General features: G+C 39.1%; 1 protein-coding gene across 1 annotated transcript in view; it reads right to left on the bottom strand.

Annotated features, from left to right (window-relative positions):
• Window positions 1–511: 511 nt before the first annotated feature.
• The window catches only part of LOC306650327 (contactin-3-like), a 346,287-nt gene continuing 326,748 nt past the window's right edge, over window positions 512–20,050 (bottom strand). The window contains 5 exon segments of the mRNA XM_079122220.1: window positions 512–2,453; window positions 4,373–4,541; window positions 5,171–5,283; window positions 14,642–14,657; window positions 14,659–14,829. Coding sequence (XP_078978346.1) covers window positions 2,353–2,453; window positions 4,373–4,541; window positions 5,171–5,283; window positions 14,642–14,657; window positions 14,659–14,829 — 570 coding nt within the window. The 3' untranslated portion in view covers window positions 512–2,352.

Genomic DNA, 20,050 nt, shown 5'->3' with positions numbered 1-20,050 from the left:
GAAAGGATAGCATCAGTGTGACTATCATAGTTTGTTATGGTTTAGATACAAGACGTCTCCCAAAAACTCATGTGAGACAATGCAAGGATGTTCAGAGGTCAAATGATCTGCCTATGAGAGATCCAAGCTAATCAGCACATTAGTACACTTGCACGGATTAACTGGGTGGCAACTATAGGCAGGTAGGTATAGGTAGAGGAGATGGGTCACTGGGGGCATGCCTTTGGGGTTATATTGTCTCCCTTTGGAACGCAGCTTCCTGGTTGTCATGAGCCACTTTCCTCCACCACACACTTCTGCCATGATGTTATGCCTCACCTCAGGCCCACGGCTATGGAGTCGGCTGACCTTGGACTAAATCTCTGAAACCTTGAGTCAAAATAACCTTTTTCTTCTCTAAGTTGTTCTTGCCAGGTATTAAGGTCACAGCAACAAAATGCTTTTCCAGGTAGATATTCTTCTTTTACAATTAATAATGCTGGAGCACTTGAATGTTATAAATTTTATTAGAATAATAGAAAATAATACATAGATAACCATAGGATACGCACACAGGAATTTAAAGATCAATTTCATACTTTTCAATATGAAAAAATGTCCAAATCTCATGGAGATATATTGCTAGAAATAACACAGAACAAGAGTCATCATCTTGAAAATGAAAAGTATAGGAACATATTATAGGAATTACTAGATAATAAGAAGGTACAACTCCATTACATGTAGAATAAAATACAAGTATTGGAGAAAGTTTCCCCACTTTTTGACTGGAAATAACAGTGGTCATATGAAATCTACTCGTCATTCAGATTCTTTCTAGATATATACAGTATATACAGACCTTACAGAGAAAGATATATTTTTCTCCTTTGTGTATAATGAGTTTATCTTAAGTGTAATCTAAATGTAAAGTGGTATTTTACGGGATATCAGAATTTTGCTAATTCTTAATCTTTCTTGATAGAGGAACTGTTGGTTTCAAATTCTGATATCTCTGGAAATGTGAACGAGTTCCAGCAAAATGTGAAATTGGTAGGAAAGATGTAAAAAACTGATCTTGAATGACTAACACTCATCTGCTGATTTTCATATATTCTTTACATATTGCCAAGAAGCCATGTTTCCAATAATCCTTTGAAAACCACACATGGAAAGACAGTCATACACATCAAAGTCAGCAGCATTGCTGTAGGTTCTATTACCAATTTAATTCAGGAACTAAAAAGCCTGCTGCCTCACCGCAATAGGCAGTGGGATTTCATTAAAAAAAAAAAAAAAAAAAGAAGAAAAAAAAATCTCCACCATCCAAAAGAGAGGGTCCTTTCATGGAATCAGAAACTGGAAATGAAGAATTTGTGGATTTTGTTTAACATTTGGGTTGACATTCAGGGTGCTACTTATTTTCTCCACCGTGTTTTAATAAAGCCTGAAAGTTTATTCTCAGGTGTGAAGAAAGCAATTCCTGTTCTAGTTGTTTTAAATTTTGAGAAAGGATAAAATGTGTCTATTTCAGTTTTTCAGTCATTGGAGGAAATAGTATACTGGAATTCAAGTTTAGAAATGACTTTTAAATGCTCCAGGACATTCATGCCGACGTTGTGCAGAACGTGGCACTTGGGGTGACAAAGCCCTTTCACAGGTCCTTCTTTATCTTCCATCCATTAATTCATGGGGCACAGGCAGATCAGATAGTAGTTATTACCTCCACATTTTATAGATGAATAATTGAGAGGTATGGGGAGCAGTGATTTCTAACTTCTCGCAGCCATTTAGCAGTAAGTACACCGAAGCTAATCACCCTCCTCAGCTCCAGAGAAGCATTTTCCAAAAACACTCCTAATTACAATACCACCCCTTCCAACAGGGTAAGTGTTTAAATGTATTTTTCAACCTTGGGGGTTTAAATCAGCAACTTTAAAAGGATACTTATTAACTCTTCAAATAATGCGTTAATAACTGGAAAAGGGTTTTTGGAATAAATGAATAGTTTTCCAATGCCAAAGAAGAAAGAGTGCGTGGGTGTGTGTGTGTGTGTGTGTGTGTGTGTGTGTGTGTGTATGGAGGTTTTATCCACAGGCAGTACTTAAACTCATAGCTTAAGAACATTTGTATCAAAAGTTTGCAGTATGTAACATGTAAATTCCTTTGGTTTATCAAGTAAATATTAAGGCATTTCAGATTCCTCTAAAAGGATTTACTGTTGTTTTATTATACTCTTATTTTACTTATAATGAAGTAGAAAGTTAAAAACACAGAATTGGAAAAAAAAACATGCATAATCACTGTGCTTCTTGAGAGCACTTAGTATGGTAACCAATGAGCTTTCCAGTAAATAATAAAAAAGAATAAATATCACCACAGGGCATTTACAAGGAGAAACAGTACCACAGGTATGTAACTCGACACGGGGTGGACATTGGAGATGGCGGATGTGGATCCTCTCGCATCCATATCTGTCAAAGATGATAAACAGTTTATTAAGGACTGTACCAACGGGTAGTCAGGGTGCTGGAGACTGAACGCATGGGTCCCCTGAAAATCACACACTGAGATCCTAGCTCGGGTATGGTGACATAGGAGATGCAGCCCTCGAAAACAGACACGGAATCAGCTACACCTTAACACAGGAGTTCCCAGCCTCCAAGACGATGAGAAGCTCATGTCTGTAGTAATGAGAACTGTAGTTACACACCAGTCCAGGTGTATTCTTACAGCATTCTGAAAGGACTACGATGCAGACAACAGCAATGCCTTTCCCATCAAAATCAAATCATGGCATGAGCCTCACCTGGGACCACAAGTGCTTCTTTAATCCATGAGTGGAACACATAGGTGTTACCATGGGGATCCATAAAAACACGGATGTGTTTTGGTTTTCTTAAATGGAACTAAGCTTTGTTTATCTAGTATTATTTAATGTTAATTGAAATTAAAAAAAAAACAAGTTAATCATTTTGCAATTAATGATACTTGATCACAAACAATTTCAGATAATTTGCTGATTTAATTAGAGGAAACTTCATTGGATAAAGGTTTGGAAAATCTGTTTCTATTTTATGCAGATGAATTATTGTACTTAATACAGGACATCATCTTTTAAAATGCAATCGATAAAAGTTCCATTTTCAGAGACAGCCTTGTGTGGTTACTGGTCTATGCAAGCTCAGCAAATCCACAGACATCAGACAGAAGGCTGCTCTTGACTCAGCAGCTCGAAAATGCCACGGTAGAGTCTGTCCCTGCAAAGGCACAGAAACTGCTTCTTCTAAAAGTGCCCTGTCATGCTAACTCTACACCCTGCATAATGCAGGAAGCAAGCAGCATTTCCTACTGTAAAGCCTCAGTAAATAACAATTAGCAACTTGATTCCTGTTTGGGTCTCCCAAAGTACACATAGTTGTAGAAGTGTCTTCAGTCTGAAAAGGTGTTTTACACAATTTTATTTGCAGTTCTGAGACAGGTAGCCCCCATTTTCTTAGTATAGATTAGTTTTAGTTCAAGTGTGGCAGGTTATGATTTCATAGAAATAGAAAATTCCTACAAAGGTTCATCTCTCTTTTTTCTTCAGTCATTTTCTTTTTTAAGATTAAAGACAATTGCTTCAATCTTGATCGCCAGCTACTATACAGACTAGGCTGAAGTCAATAAATGGAAAGAGGGAACAAAGTTATTTATGTCACTGAGAACTGCAGAATAGGATATGAAGACAAGGTGGGCTTTATGATACTTAAATTGAGGCCAGAAAACTCCAGGCAGGATTTAAGAGTGAAGATACAAGTTCTTCAACCATGGTCACTGATAAAAGTGTACTTTCTATAATAAAATGGCTTTCATTAGGATTTTGAGAGGAAAGAGCAGGAAATTCCTCTGAAACCTGAGACAGATTTCTTTTAAAAAGTCATCTTTTGGTGTGGCCCATATAAAAGGCTTATGACTGAGCAATGCTAATTTTTCTACTGAAAGAATTGACAAGCTCTGTCTAGAATTCGTAGGATGCGTACAACTGCAAAATCAGAGGTCTTAAAAACAGTGTATGGGTTCAAGTTTGCCCTTGCAAATTGCTTAGGGAATTCTGTTCTCCTAGGCAATCCATAGGTGAATTTAGGCATAGCTCCAAATAAGGAAAACGATTCAAAATTTTTGAGAAATACTTTGTGATGTCTTTCCTTCCTATCCTCAAATTTCTCCGTTCTGCAGCATCTAGATGTTTTCTTCCTGCCCTCAATTGCTTATGCTCCAAAACCACCTCCCATTCCCATGAAAGGCATGCTGGGAGAAAAGGATGGGTGGAGGGAGGGGCAGTAGCCGACTGGCTCCTGGTGGCTCACGACACTGATGCAGGTCAAGGGGACACTGAATCCAACCAACTCACTGGTTATTCGTGGAATCCTGATCTGCTCACTGCTGGTGCCGTCCCCTCCATCCGTGGTGGCCTTGACTTCAATAATGTAGTCCTCTTGAAAGGGCAGCACAAGTTCAGCAGAGGTTTTGTTTGTGTTCAGCACTTGCATGCTATTTTGACTGCTAGTCCTATAGAACACCTAAAACACACCAACAAATACACTTACTCCTTATATTACCTTCTTTTACTTTCTTCATAATCTTGTCACTCTGAAATTATTTTGTTATTCTGTCCACAATAGAATACAAATTGCATTCCCAGATCCATGCATAGTTCTTGGTTTATGGATTGGCAGACAGTAGGATCATTTGGCTTTCAAAATCAAGGAGGTGGGGAAGAGCGGATTTCTCCCTTGGAGGAGCTTAGCTAGAAATAGAAAGCTGATTAACACCCTGTACAAACACCCTGTCCACAATTCCCACATGAGCAGCATTATTTCATGTAAATCTGTACTTAACAAGTCAGATACCTTGATAATATGCCCTTTTATGAAAAGCTTGATATCTATGTCAAAATTAGATTACAGAAATCGTATCACCTGGGGTTGTAGCTCAGTGGGAGAGTGCTTGCCTAGCATGTGTGAGGCACTGGGTTTGATTCTCAGCACCACATATAAATAATTAAATAATAAAGGTTCATCAACAACTAAAAAAATTTTTAAAAAAGAAAGAAGTTTTTAAAAAATTTAAAGATTCAATTCCACCTAGCTTCCCTTGCAAAGTATAACTGAAAAAGAGAAAATAAAGTGTTGCAAATGATTCAACTTACTTTATATCCTGTTACTTCTGATTCATTCTCCATTGCCTTTACTTGCTCCCAATTAAGTAACACTTTAGTGTCTGTAGCATTCCAAACCACATTTCCTGGAGGCTGACTGGGAGCTTGCAATGCAAAAGGAGAAATTAAAACTGATTTGAGCATGGAGTACTGTTTTACATGGAGCAGATAAAAGCTGACCACAAGGTAGTGCAAGGACTTTCTGGTAAAAGGCATCATGTGTACATGGAATCAGAAAAATTAACAGAGTAGAATAACTTTCTTTAAAAGGGGCATTTCAATTAAACTGTGAGAAACTGCATGTTATCATATTCAACATATACTTTCTTATTATATTTTTATGTTTTAGTTTTTAGTACCAGGAGTTGAACCCAGGGGTGCTTAACCAGTGAACCACATCCCCAACTCTTGATTTTTTTATCTTGAGACAGGGCCTCACTAAGTTGCTTAGGACCTTGCTAAGTTGATGAGGCTGGCTTTGAACTTGCAATTCTCCTGCCTCAGCCTCCCAAACTGCTGGGATTATAGGAACACACCACTGCACCTGGCTCAACACGTACTTTACGGATTTAATGCACTTCAAGTCTCCGGGAAAGCAGGCTGACAATACAGAGAAGCAAGTTCCTTTACCCACCACTAGAGGGACGCTTGATGAAGAACCAGAAAAGGCAGGCATTTGGACTTGTTTTGACACAGAGGCTGAGAGAAATTGCCAAAGGAGCAGATTAAAGTCACACGAAATGAAGTGTGGATGATTTTCAAGCTGGTCTTGTAAGATGAGATGGGCAAAATGAGAGGCAATCAAAAATAAGGATTACTTAGATTTATTCTTGTGAAGTAATAGCAACACACATGAAATATTGTCACAGAGAATCCATATTTTAAAGTCTTTTCCAGAGTTCAAATCAATTTTTGAGAAAAATAAGGCAAAACACTAAAACGTTAATGAGAATTCCATTAGAGAATTAATGAAACTCTCAGAGGTTTATAAACTTGGACCCACAGCTTAGCAACCCTGGAGAGGAACCTGGTGCAGGGAGACTGGGGTGGGAGTGGTCAGGAATACTCCTAAGACAGCATCCTAGGGAGGGGACACTGGAGATGCGGTTCCCTGTCAATCACAAAACAACAAACATTACTCATTTGTCAACAGCATCACAATTGCCCACAACAGTGCTGAAATGTCTTATTCTTGTAGATTTAACCACAGAATGTGATTTGGTTAACCGAATTTGTAATGGGAATGTGATATAAACAATTACCTCTCCAGAGGAATTTCTAAACGTCACTGACTCACACCAGGATGAAAATACAGCTGGACTTACAGATGGGAAAAGCTCTCATGTGTAGTTATGTGACTAATAACACTGCACAAGACTGTACTCCTGGTGGGTTCTTTGGTCTACTGTCTTCTCTTTAACACGGTTCTCTGTGGCTTTTAAATTTTTGTCATCTGATATTTTTGTCAACAGATCAGTTAAGATTGTCCACATTGCAACACAGTGATAACAACAGCAGCAAAAATGCATATGGGCGATTACTTAGGATTGAAATACTAGTGAGAATGTTCTGGTAGCTCAGTCCAGATATGGACCCACACTTGTTGTAAACCTTCCCAGCGTCTGATTCCCTGAGGATGACAGCACTATAAAAGGACAGCTTGATTTGATGCAGCTCAGGTAATATCCTTCATTCAGCATGGTTTGGTCTGCTAAGATATGTGTACTCAGAGGTTAGAGAGAGTTTGAGTAATTTGGGGTGAATACACTGACCCCAACAGCAGCCTGGTGGAAGAGATGACTGAAAATTGGAGTTTGTCTTATGTGAGTCCCAAAACAGATGACTTGAAGGAGCTCAGCCTGAAATGAATACTTTTTGAATTGAAAAAAAAAAAAATCTGAAAAAATGAAAGAGGAAAAATAAAGGGTTTCAAAGCTCTTTTCAAATTACATCAGTGTTTCCTGAGCACCAGGGAGGAATGTTCCATTTTTGACATTTTTGCTATTTTTGAAAAATTGACTTGATTGTTTAAAAGTGCAAACATTTACTTTAGCCTCATCCTAAACATTAATACTCACATAATAGTAAGCTGCATGAGCCAGTTTCATTTTTTGATATTATTTAAAGTAAATTAAACTGATACTTCATTTTAAACTTCACAACCATATTAATAATCATCTACCTTACTATGACTGGGAAGAATAACACCACATGGGAAGTTCTGGAGCACATGAACTTTCTTCCACGTTCAAGATTCTACTGCTTTTAGTAACCAATGTATAGTGAACGTATATAGTGTGTTAGGAATTCCAGAATGTTCTTTTATATAATTCCCTTAATCCTCAACACACTGCATTGTAATAATGCCTATTTCTGAAACTCAAGAGTTAACAAAAAAAAAAAAAGCTGCACACTCATCACTTATGTTCATTTACAATAATGAAAAGGTTAACACAAACCAATTTTAATTATCCATCAACACATGAATGGATAAACAAAAAGGGCTCTATATGCATAATGGGGTATTCATCGGTCTTTAAAAGGAATGAGGAGCCAGCTGTGGTGGTGCCTGCCTGTAATCCTGGTGGCTAGGGAGGTTGAGACAGGAGGATTGCAGGTTCAAAGCCAATCTTAACAACTCGGTGAGGCTGTATGCAACCTAGTGAGACCCTGTCTCAAAACAAAAAAAATAAAAATGGCTGAGAATGTTGCTCAGTGGTTAAGTGTACCTGGGTTCAATCCCCAGTGGCAAAAAACAACAAACAAAAAATGAAAATGAAGGACATCATGACATGTGCTGTAACACGGCTGCTCCTGGAGGACTATGCTGGGTGAGGTAAGCCAATCACACACAGAAACACTGTGAAACCTGGAATAGTGAAATTCAGAGTGGCAAGGTAGACTGGCAGTTGCCAGGGGTTGGGGAGGGGCAACAGGGACTTCGACGGATGTAGAGCTTCGGCTCTGCAAGATGGAGAGGGTCCTGACCACCTAACGCAGCAGCGTCAGTGCACGCGACCCTATGTTAATGCTACTGCAGCTGTGCACTAAAAAATGGTTAAGATGGTAAATTCTGTCTTATGTAGACTTCACTACAATTAAACATTTTAAAACAATCCTAAGACAGCTAACTAGTCAGGATGTTGTGCAGGTTCAGGATGGCTCTGTTTAATCCCGCACCCTGACAGCCTTATGCTTTTCTGCCTGACCCATGGGCAGTAGGTGGGGCCGTGGGTCTGTGGGCTCCTGCTTCCCTCCTGGGGGCGGGGGGACACACTGCCGTGCTCCCTGGCATCTCAGGGACTTTGGGCTTCATTACCAGATGTGCTTCCACCCGTGAAATACAAGCAAACAAGAAATAGGCAGTTTCAAGGAGGGAGTTTTAAGAAAACAGGGATAGGCACTGCTGGCCTTTCTCTCTCCTTTCTGCCATGAGACCAGCATGTCCCTGAGAGTGGGGGTCCTTCATCTGGGTCCTGAAGTGAAGACAGAATGGATCAGGTCTGAATCGCACTCATGATCAACATTTGGTTATGAGTAGTAAAGAAAGACTTGTATTTGTAAGCCACTGAGGTTTGGGGACCTGGAGAACTGCACCTGAACCAGGTCAATGTGACCGATATGGCCGGAAGTCTAAAGAGCTTTGAAGGCGCACAGTGAATTTCAAAGGCACAGAGGAGCCAAGTATAAGTAGGAGTGGGCAAGAGAGCCTTCCCAGTGCATCTCCCAGGACTTCTAATTTGACTGTTGTATGTTCTCTTCTGTGAAGAAACACAACCTGGACTCGGCTGACTCAATTCCAAGTGATTTTGGATCTAACTTGATGTGTGGTCTGCATTTTGAATTCTTTTGGCAATTATTTGTCAACATTCATATCCTATAGATTTGTTTCTCTGTGAGTTCAATTTCTATTGTTGGTAGTATGCCAAGACAGAAAATGTGGCAAAAATGAATTTATTTTGTATAAAGGCAGTATATCCTAAGGCTTATAGAACAACACTAAGTGCAGGCTATCTGATTATGTGCTTAATTTTAAATGTTACATAACAAAAATAGTTTTATCTTGGAAAGTTTCTCTTATGCCCCTCTGGGGTGACTGTCATGCTCCTCAACATCAGCCCTACCGGTTTTACCTATTCTGCCAACTCCTGCCTGCAAACGAGTACCAATATGATATTTCTCAGACTGAATAAAGGCAGGAATAGAAGACATATCTACAATAGGAAGATGACTAATTTGTGGGGTGTTATCACAAAGAATAAGATACATACTAGAATGTGCAAGCAACTAAATACACAGCATAACCTTCAAGAGACATTTTGTATAAGAGAAATAATCCATAGAACATGAGTCTGGGAGCAAAAGACTTGTGTTTTATTTTGGCATGATAGGATGGTGAGTGATTTTGTTTTCTATGATTTTCTTTTTTCCCAAATTTTCTATAGTAAATACGTTTTCCTTCATATAAAACATAGAGGTTGTTCATCGGAAGAACATTGTTGTGTGGTGTTTTTAAGGGTGATGTCTCCATACTGGTGACTGTACCTGGCACTTACTTTGAAAATATGGGATTTTAAGAACATATGCTTGCTGAGATTAATTATACAAAACTCAGTATGTTTCTCAACTCTTTCCCTTGGACACCTGATGGTAATAAGATGACTTCCATGAAAGGGAATGCTGTCAGCAGCAGCTGAAAAATACACTCTGCACGGACTTCCCCTGAGATGATCATCAACATTAGTAAGCAAGCTGCCCAAACACGTGGCACTGGGCAGAAGTCAAATAACCAAAAGCTGCTTTCTCTCCAACAAGGAGAAAGATTTGTCTCAGAATCACTGAAGGATTATAAATGGACTTACATCTTTGGATCACAGGAAATGGACTCCATGTTTTAAAACAGAAACGTCTACTTTATGACTCACCCAAAACTCAGAAAAAGATGCCCTCACTCCCCAGAATGTTCGCATGATAGAAAACAGTGCTGAAGATGCTGGTAGCAGTTTTGCTACACTGAAGAGGGAACAGACTAACCTGATTCCACCAGGGAGAGAAACTAGACCTGGAGGGAGCCTCTGCTAAGGAATACTCACTGGGCACCAGCTCTGGTTATGTGGGGGAGCTCAGGGGATAAGCAGTGACCAAACCAGGCAACGTCTCTGCCTGGAGGAGCTGAGCCTCCAGAGGCAGGTGGGGGAACAGCAATCACATGACCACCTGCAAGATGTGCTATGCAGGTGGCTCCAGAACGTAGTCGGATGAGGGGATGTCAGGAGACGCAGGGCTGCAGGTTAAGTGAGGAGTCAAGTGACACTGAAGGCACACTCCAGGGAGGGAGTGTTTCCTGGCCATCTGGAGGACGAGTCCTCTAGGCAGGGGTCGGCAAAGGTGGAGGTCCTGCAGGGAAAGTGGAACAGCAAGGTGGACTTAGGAGGGAATGAGCGGGAGCAGGAACTGGGGGACAGACCGTGGAAGACCTTCTTGGGCATTTTAAGGACCTATATCTGGAATGGAGGGAAAGTGACTGGAAGGGTCTGAGCAGCAGTGTGACACTCTGGAGATCACTCTGACCCAGGGTGGAACCATCTCAACAGTGAGGGCCAATCTATGGGAGAGAAGGGGACAGCTTGTTCCAGGGTGAATGCAGTAAGTGGCAGGTTCTGATAAATTTAGAAGTCTGAGACTGCATTCATTGTACAGTATGGGAGAAAGAAACCTAAGGATGACTGAGATTTGCTGCAATAATGGGGGTTGATTTTGCTGAAAGGGGAATATTGTAGAAGATACAGGTTTGAAATGGGCTGGGAGCACAATCAAGAGCTCAATTTAAGACATGTTCACTTTGAGATCTTATTAGATAATTCTTGAGGCTGCTGAGTACCTGGATCCACCCATACTGACAACCACAGTTACCACTTGAATTTTCAGTTACAGGAAGCACAATATTGGTCCTACAGATTCTTTTTTGCAGACTCTGGATGTAAAACTCTCAGGAGGTCTCCTTTTAGAAAGCAGCGCCACTGCACCATTTTGAAGCCATCTGCCACTTTTCCTCATCAGTCTCACTGAGGATGATGTTGTCAAGAGCTCACTCTGGGTTGCATGTGACAGAAACCCAACTTGGATGACTTCAAGAGGCTAATTACTGTCAACTTAAAAATGCTTTAAAAAAGCCCAAGTATTTAGATATCAAAAAATTAAGTGTTTAATGGAAGCTACAGTACTTTCCTTGAGAATCCTTGTTATATTTTGCATTAATCAGAACTATCACCTACACTCTGTACTGATACAAGCTTTGCATACAGAATTCTAGGATTCTGAGTACGTGACAATTGCATCTTGGAAGCAAGGTGGTAAAAGGTTGCAGTTTGTGTTCTGAATTCACAATGTGCAGCAAGAGGAAGCCCATGGGATTGATGTGAGTATTTCTGGGTTGGCCTGGGTCTTCAGGTTTCATTCATCCAGCTAGCCCTCCTGCAGATAACGAGTGCTGTGTTCGGACTGTGCCTGGGTCTGGAAGGACTCTTGCTCTCCAGGAGGAGAAAGAGAGGAAGCAAGTAATCAAAACTGCCATCTTAGTTCTTTATGCCCCTGGGTACAGATAATTCTCTTCTTCATGATAATCACAAGAGCCCCAGCACAATTTTTAAATAGGATTCGGAGCTAAACCATATGAAAGGTTAGGATGACCAGTAAAAACCAACGATATTATGAATAGCTTTCAAAGAGTCCGTTTTACTTCTGTTTTGGTATATGTTTGAACAACTGTTAACATACCATTTAAAAATTAACATATGTTAGAGTTAGGTTATGTAAATTTATGATTACACAAATGGTATGCCTTCACTCCATGTACAAACAGAGAAACAACATGTATCCCATTTGTTTACCAAAAAAAAAAAAAAAAAAAAACTAAGACCCAACAACATGCTAAGCAAAGACATCCACACACAGAAGGTGAAAGGATGGGAAAAAACAAACCAAAAAGACAAAACAAAACAAAACAAAAACAAAACAAAACAAAACAAAAAAAATTAACATATGCTTCTTATGTACCATTTTAATATGCCTGGGGATTTTAATGATCTGCTTTGGATTTCTCATGCATTGTAGAAAACTTTTCCTTAATAACACATGCAGATCACCATGCAGACTATAGGCAAATTGAAGCAACAGGAGGGCATAATTTTGAAGGGATTTTACTTAGTTGTTGAAATTCCTATCAGAGGGATGCTCTACCAGCATAGGAACCCTATCTTTGATTACTTTACCCAGTTCATAAGCAGAGAGCAAAATCACAATACATACTAGCAGTAGATAGGTCGTGAATATTCTAATAATATGGTTGAGGGAGAGGGAAGCACAGTGGCTGAGTCCACTTATGGATCTGTACGGCTGTCCTGCTACTTTGTCTGCCATCTCTGCAAAGTATTTAGCCCTATGTGTTCTGGCTCCTCATCTCTAGAGTGAGGATCCTAACAGCTTCCATGCCATGGAGTAGCTGGGAGAATTAAGAATCAATACAGGAAAAGTACTTAGAATTGTGGCTGGAAATTGCTCACTAAGAGTTAGCCATTCATACTATAATTATCATCATCACTGTTATGAGCAAATTTCTACTTTATGTTAGGTATTTATATGCTGTCTCTAAATTTTAAAAGGATTTTGCTTTTTATAATTTTATCTCATTCATTGTATGTTATCATTACATTCTCACTTACAATGGGCCTCTGACTTAGTGAACTGCTTCCCAATTTGTGTTTTTCACCAATTGCATCATGACCTTAAACCATCTTTTGCATCCATATTTCCCAGTGAATAATTACATCAATTATTAAGTCTGAAGAAAGAGCTCAAGAAACGTGTCTGCTCACATGTTCACCATCGGAATTTTGAATATATAAATAACAGTGTTTTACTTGTAAGTTTTACTAATTCAGAACTGTTACTGAGGAAGACAAACATACTTAGTGGAAAGTTGTAAATATAGAACATTTTCAGTGTATGTATTTCCAAACTAACATACTTCTTTTTCTAAGAGCAGCCACATGGTATCATGTGATTGAGATTGGTCAGTGTTCCCTCATAATTAGGCAAGGAATTATCCTTGCCAAATGCCATGTTCAATTGCCACATGAGCTGTTGCTTACAAATGGCTGCTAGTGAAGGCACTAAAAGGTTTTGTTGCTAAATTTTTGCTCCAAGATACTCATTTTGCTGGTAAGTTATTAGCAATGCTTTTTCCCCTTATATACAATGCAAAGATAAATGTGCAAACTTTCCTGATAAAATTAATGCTGATTAATTTATATCTGAAGTAGTAGGATTATGTTTATTTATGTTTTAAACTATCAATAACAATGCTGGTCCACTATGTTCAACTTTATGTTATTAAAGTTCTTAGACATATTAGCCAATAAATGAATGCTTTCAAATAAATTTGGAAATGATATATGGACACAGGAATGGACTAATGAAATTGGCAACTAAACATAGTCATTGCTTCACTCCTTTATGAAATCAGTTAAGCAAATATATTTACTAGAGTGAATTTTGAGAATAAATTAAGAAAATGACTTTCTGCAAGTGAAAATGTTAATGTGCTAAAATCACCTCCTCCCTTCATGTCCCATTCTCAACACCTTTAGAAGAAAAACAAGAAGGGAATGAGCGGGGATCGCTTGGCACATGGAACGCTCTCAGTCACTTTAGCTATGAAAAGGAGACACAGCAGCAACTCAAACAGGTGCACTGTGGCAGAGGAGCAATAAGACACCATGACCAGCTATGCATTCTGAGGATGTTTCAGCTGAAACTTTCGTGGGACACTCCGAAACGCGCATCAGTGCTGTGGTATAGGTTAATTCAATCACAGCTACTGATGACTGCTGGTGATGTACCTGTGAACACGCAGCTAACAAAGACTCAGCTCTGAAGGCGGTATATCTATCCCTGGTTCAGTTTTCAGAGCATCAATACCTACAGGTGCACCAAAATCTCCTGAGCATTACCTGTTAATGCGTACTGCCATCTTTTGAATGATGACAGAAAGAAAACGAAAGAATGAAAAACAATACGGCTTCTGAGTCTTTGGTATTAAGCTTATTTCTGTTTATCAGTAACACCCAAGATTTGGAGGAATTAAATTCTATGGAAATGAACCCAATGAAGTACATCACATTTAAAAAAAAAAAAAAAAAAAACAGGAAATGCACTTAAACACCCCACAGTAAGATTTTTCAAAAGGTGCACATTCATTTTAATATGGAGCCTCCACTTAAATATTTAGGGATATCCTGAAGACTAGAATCCAGAGGGCTTGGGGTTCACAACGGTTTGGAGCCAGGTTTATATCATTCAGTGGGACTAATGACTTGACTGGTCCACAGAAAACATGAAGGATGCCATCATTTTCAATACAGACCATCTTCCTAGATATTCACAAAGTGGGAAAATACGTACGGGTTTTCTTGGTGGTTCGCATTAACTGTGGCACTGAAGGGGCCGGTGCCCGCGCTGTTGTAAGCCCGGACAGCTGCATGATACACAAGGTTGCTCCTCAGGCCCCGCAGCCTGCCTGAGGTCTCATTTCCAGCCACTCTCAGCTTGCTGGATGACTCCTGCTCTTCCCCATTGGTCCAGTACCGCACCTGGTGACGAAGACACACGGTGAGAAGGCTAGACTGCACGCCACCTTCCTCACTGCGTGATTTTCATTCAAATATGGGCTGCAATTTATCTTCTTCTTTATTTGACAAATACTTCCAGAGCACCTACTATGCGCCGGGTGCTGCATTAGGCTCTGTTACACAACAGTGAACACATAAGAAAGGAACCACAGAAGGAGACGGATAACAAACACATGCACAAATGAAGCAGATAAATTCAAAAAGGGCTGAGCATGACCAGACTATGGGATCACAGTGGGAGAAAGACAGGGACATCTACACACCCAACCAAATGAGCTGCTTCCCTTTCTCAGCCCTTAATCAGCTGAGCCCAGGCTCAAATCTAGAACGCTGGCAGCCAAGCATGAACTCCATGAACAATGGAGATTCCTTCCGGGAAGAAAGTGAACTGTCGGAGAAAACATCATTAGAAAGCAAGCTGGTCACTGGACTGTCCTGCAGTGGTGGCTAGTGTCAGCATCTACCTATGCATGCAGAGCTGCACCAGGGAGGAAAAAAAGCAGTTAAAAGGTTTGGTTTTCAATATGAATGAATGTTAAACCATTTTCCATATAATTCATTATTCTGGACCATGCAAAGTAGTCTTAGACACACTAAAGATTTACCCATATAGGTGCAAAAATATGAATGTAATTTATGGACATTATTTTAGAAAGAGAGGAAGAAAGCAGGGAATAAGAGAAAAATACATTCTTAAGTATGTTCAATTCACAGTACTTTCTTAAGTACTTCCAATTCACACTCTACTTTCCTCAGTACTTCCAATTCACACTATGAAGTACTTTCTTCAATACTTCTGATTCATGCTATAACATTTTGTAGGCCTGGTTTGAATATTTGGGTTGTCTATAAAGTAAAAACAAAACCAAAATTATGCAAATAAGACCTGGTATTACCATGTGATGATCTACAGCAGGGGCCACATAGTTAATATGGCAGCAGACTGGATTCTTACTAAGCATAAGCATATTTCTTATTTATATAAAGAAAGATGCTGTCTTTATTAAAATTTATGGCCTTCTTGTTCTGGCCTTCACTTTTTCTGTTGATGGCAAAATATAAAAGTAGGAAATAATTTTTATAATTTATACAACTAAATAGCAGTTTGAGCTCAATGAAACTGGTAGTAATTGATCCTGAGTACTGAGAATCTTGGAAATGCTTGCTGAGCATGCGTGAGGCCCTGGGACCAATTCTTAGCACCATATTGAAATACATACATATATATATATATATATATATATATATATATAAAGGCATTGTGTTCTTCTATGATGACAACAAAAAAAAAAAAAAGAAAGAAAAGAAAGCAGAGTTCTAATTTTCATGTAAAATGCCCTTAATTTAGGGTTGACTCAAAAATGGCACTGTGTTGATCAAACAAAATGTGCTTATGGGCCACCGATGATTATGAATGTCAGTCCTCTGTACAAAAGACACTAGAACTTATTGTTTCTTTAAAAATGAGCAACTGCAAAATTCTCTCTTAAAACATCACAATGTAAATGTTCAGTTCTTAAATGATAAGAATAAGCATTTAAGAATATTAAGATAAGAATATTGTACTAGATCAAAATTCTTCATATGTATGTGCATGTGGAAGGATAAGATCCCTTAAATTCACATAAAATGGTGCTCTCATATATGCATTTATGTGAATTTCTCTGAGAGGAGTTATTAATTTTAATAAGAACCTCAAAAGGAGGATGTGAGCCCAAACAAATAGGACTGAAGTAAATACACGGTTTCTTTTCTAAAACTATGGCCAAACAGCCTGTTAATGGATACTAAAAGCTTTTATATATGGGAGACTCACCAATACTAAACACTTTGTGTATCGTTAGGAATAGATGAGTCCAAAATGATAGGAAGCTTTCCCTGACAGCATTGTGTAGTTATTAACTAAGAATGATACACCATCAATAATTACAATAAAATGTACCAGGCAGAAAACTTGCAGCCTGAGATGCAGCATCCTAAATATGAACCGTATGACAGCAGAGGCAGGGAGGGGTCAGGTGATAAAACCAGGCTCATCCCACGCTCTCCTCCCTTGTAAGGTTCCAATGCATGGGTCATTCCTTTTCTATCAAACTGCTTCAACACAAGTTGGTTAAGAAAATGTTCTTAGGAGACTGATTTCAAGAAGAAATAAAAATAATTTATAATTGGTAATGCAGAATCTCTTTTTATAAATCCATTTATAGAAAGTACTTGAAAGTTCTTGATAGCGGCATGTTTTAAAGTACTTTAGCCAATCTGCACGCATCCCAAGGAGAGCTTTATTTTTAGATCTTAGATGCCGAGAGGTATTAGAAACATTTAGACACAGAGAAAAACTGTGACAAAGTTGAACATGATACTAGTTAGTGAAGATTGATAACATAATCTTCTTTAACAGCTTTACTTAAAGAGCTAAATAATAATATTCATGTAACTAAAACACAAGGAAACAGAGCAGTGCCACTAATATTGCCAATTTTCTTAAAGTATTCTATTACGTTCCAAGAAATTTTGTTCAAAAAATGCTTCTATAAGGCTAGATCATATTTTTAATAAGGTGGAATAGTTAAGAAAGAAATAAGAAAGACAAATACCCCACTTTCCTCTCAGCTGTGTTCTGGGTTTAAATAATAAAAGTACTCCAACTCAGAGAAGAGAATATTTCTATGCTAATTAGAATTTTATGGGCACAACCACAACACAGGGATGGAGAAGCAAAGATGTCTATGTTGGAGGAACAAACTTTGGAAATGTAATTGTGCAATAAAGAGTGGATATAAAGTTGACAGAATATGAAGGTGGCATCTACAAAGGGTGAGCAGAGAGACAAATATTACCAAGCACATGAGAAACCCTGCTAACAAGAAAGCCAGCAGACCCGACCATGGGAGACCAGCTAAACACACTGTAAGTAATGGATTGTAAAATGATTATACCTAAAATGTCCAAGTCTATTAGAAAAGAGACTGAATCTATTATGCAACAATAGGAGAAAAAGAAAAAAGATCAGCCTGATTTGAAAAATAGCAAGTAAAACTTTTAGACCTGAAAAATACAATGATTAAAAAAAATAATGAAAACAGTAATAAGAATTAAGCTGTAGACTAATGGCAGAAGGGTGAATTAATGAGCCCAGAACACAGCCTGGACAAAGAAATAAAAATTACCAAAGCAAAGCTGAGGCACTGAGGACAGAATTCAAAGTTCCAAACAGAGTTCCCAAAGGAGAGAGGAAGGAAAACATAACCCTCAGAGGGGAAAGTGGCCGAGATCTTTGCAGAACTGAAGATACAGGCATGTTCATGTTGCAAACTCTGAACTTAGTGTGGGAACAATAAAAGGCAAAGGAGAGGCTGGTTAAGCCTGCACTGGGGTCCTCAACCATTTCTCATCCCTCGGCATCAGAGAGACCCTGCCTGCCTCTCAGAGCATTTCTAAGTCGCTGAGCCGGGGTTTGTAGGTGGACGGGGCCTGGGAGGGAAGGACCTCATTTCCTGACACAGTGGACAGCAGTGGTGCAGAGCATGAGGGGCAGGGGCCTCCATGTCCTGGTCATCACCAGGGCTCTACTACTGACCGTGGAGCATGCACACACAGAGGTCCCCCTTATCCACGGTTTTCCTTCACGGCTCAGCTACCCTCGTTCAAGATGGGCAAGATGGGTGTCAACAGACACAAAGAAACATGGAGAAACTACATTCATAAAACTTTTATCATAATATATTGTTATAATTCTTCTATTTTATTATTAATTATTATCATTAATCTCTTTATTGTGCCAAATTTACAAGTGGAACTTTGCTGTTTGTGGTTTCAGGCAACCACTGGGGGTCTTGGACCACACCTCCTACAGGTGATTGGTGCCTGTTGGACTCAACCCTCAGTATTGTGGAATTGCTAAATGACTAAATGACTTAAGTCTTAACGAACAGTTTAAAAATGCTTCCCTCCTTCTGACCACCGCAATCCACCAAGCTCGGTATTCAAGTTCTCATATTCTTTTCATCTATAAAACACTGGTAATTCAATTTTCTGATGAGATAATACAGTTTTTTCTTCAGAATAATAAAACCATTTCACAAGTCAATATATTTTTATCTGGGCAAATAAACAGAAACAAACTTGAAGAATGTCAGGACTAAAAATGTAATCTCTCTTTTGGTGAGTAATTTGGTTATTCCCCAAACTAATGTTCCTGCTGCGAGTACTCCTTAATATCACTGCATCAGATCTTTCATTTAATTTAAACATAAAATGAAGTGTATCTTATAAAAATAATGTATTTAAAAATGGAAACTTTTTCAGGCATGAAGATGTTAAGTTGGAAACACTTTTTTAATAGACCAAAATAATTTTATGCATAGTAACAGATTTTCAGAGAGATGACTACTTTAACTTAGCTATTAGATTGGGCACATTTAAATCAACAGAAGCCAGAAAAAATGCATTTGAAGGTCTTTTAGGGAGGTAAGTCCAGTTCTGTCTTCTACTCTTCTTCTATCTGCTTTCAGCCCTGGGAGAGGTACCTTGCCCTCTGGCTTCTCTTTGGATTTAGCCAAAAGGAGTCAGGAGAGGCTGAGATTTTACTCTCCAGCATCCTTAGTGCTGTACCAGGGTTTAGTAGGGACCATCTAACAAACACCACAACAGCACATGGGCAGTGAGGGTCATCCCCAGAATCCCACCCCAGAGTGAAGCCTGCTGCTTAGTGGACCCTCTCCTCTCTGCCTGTCTCCATGGTAATAGAAACCACTCCCCTCTGCCTCACCAACCCTTCTGCAACTCCCAAAGTCTGCCTTTTATTCACGTGAACACACTGTGCTTCCTTATACTGATGCAAGTTTGTCTCAACTGTGTATACCCAATTTTCCTGTATACATTCAAGTCAGGCCAGAGTGAATGGATTCACTGCCAGACATCAGGGAATGAGACTCAAGGCACACGGCTTTTCTTCAAGTGGGATTTCCATATCCTCAAAAGAAAAAAAAAAAAAAAAAAAAAAAAAAAAAGGTACTCAAATATTTAACATCGTTTTCTATTCTGATTAAAATATTAGGTGCTGTGCACATTCCATACAGCTGTTTGGAACAGGAGGCAGGAGGAAGCATCTAGAAAGTTTCGGTTTGGCATTCTGCTATAATACATTTCTTAAGTGCCTCTGCCAAACCTAAAATATAAT

The sequence above is a fragment of the Sciurus vulgaris genome, assembly GCF_902686455.1.
Source record: "Sciurus vulgaris genome assembly, chromosome: 19".
In the NCBI taxonomy this organism is placed as follows: domain Eukaryota; kingdom Metazoa; phylum Chordata; class Mammalia; order Rodentia; family Sciuridae; genus Sciurus; species Sciurus vulgaris.
The sequence above is the reverse complement of the archived record's forward strand: the minus strand, read 5'-3'. Positions and strand labels throughout refer to the sequence as shown.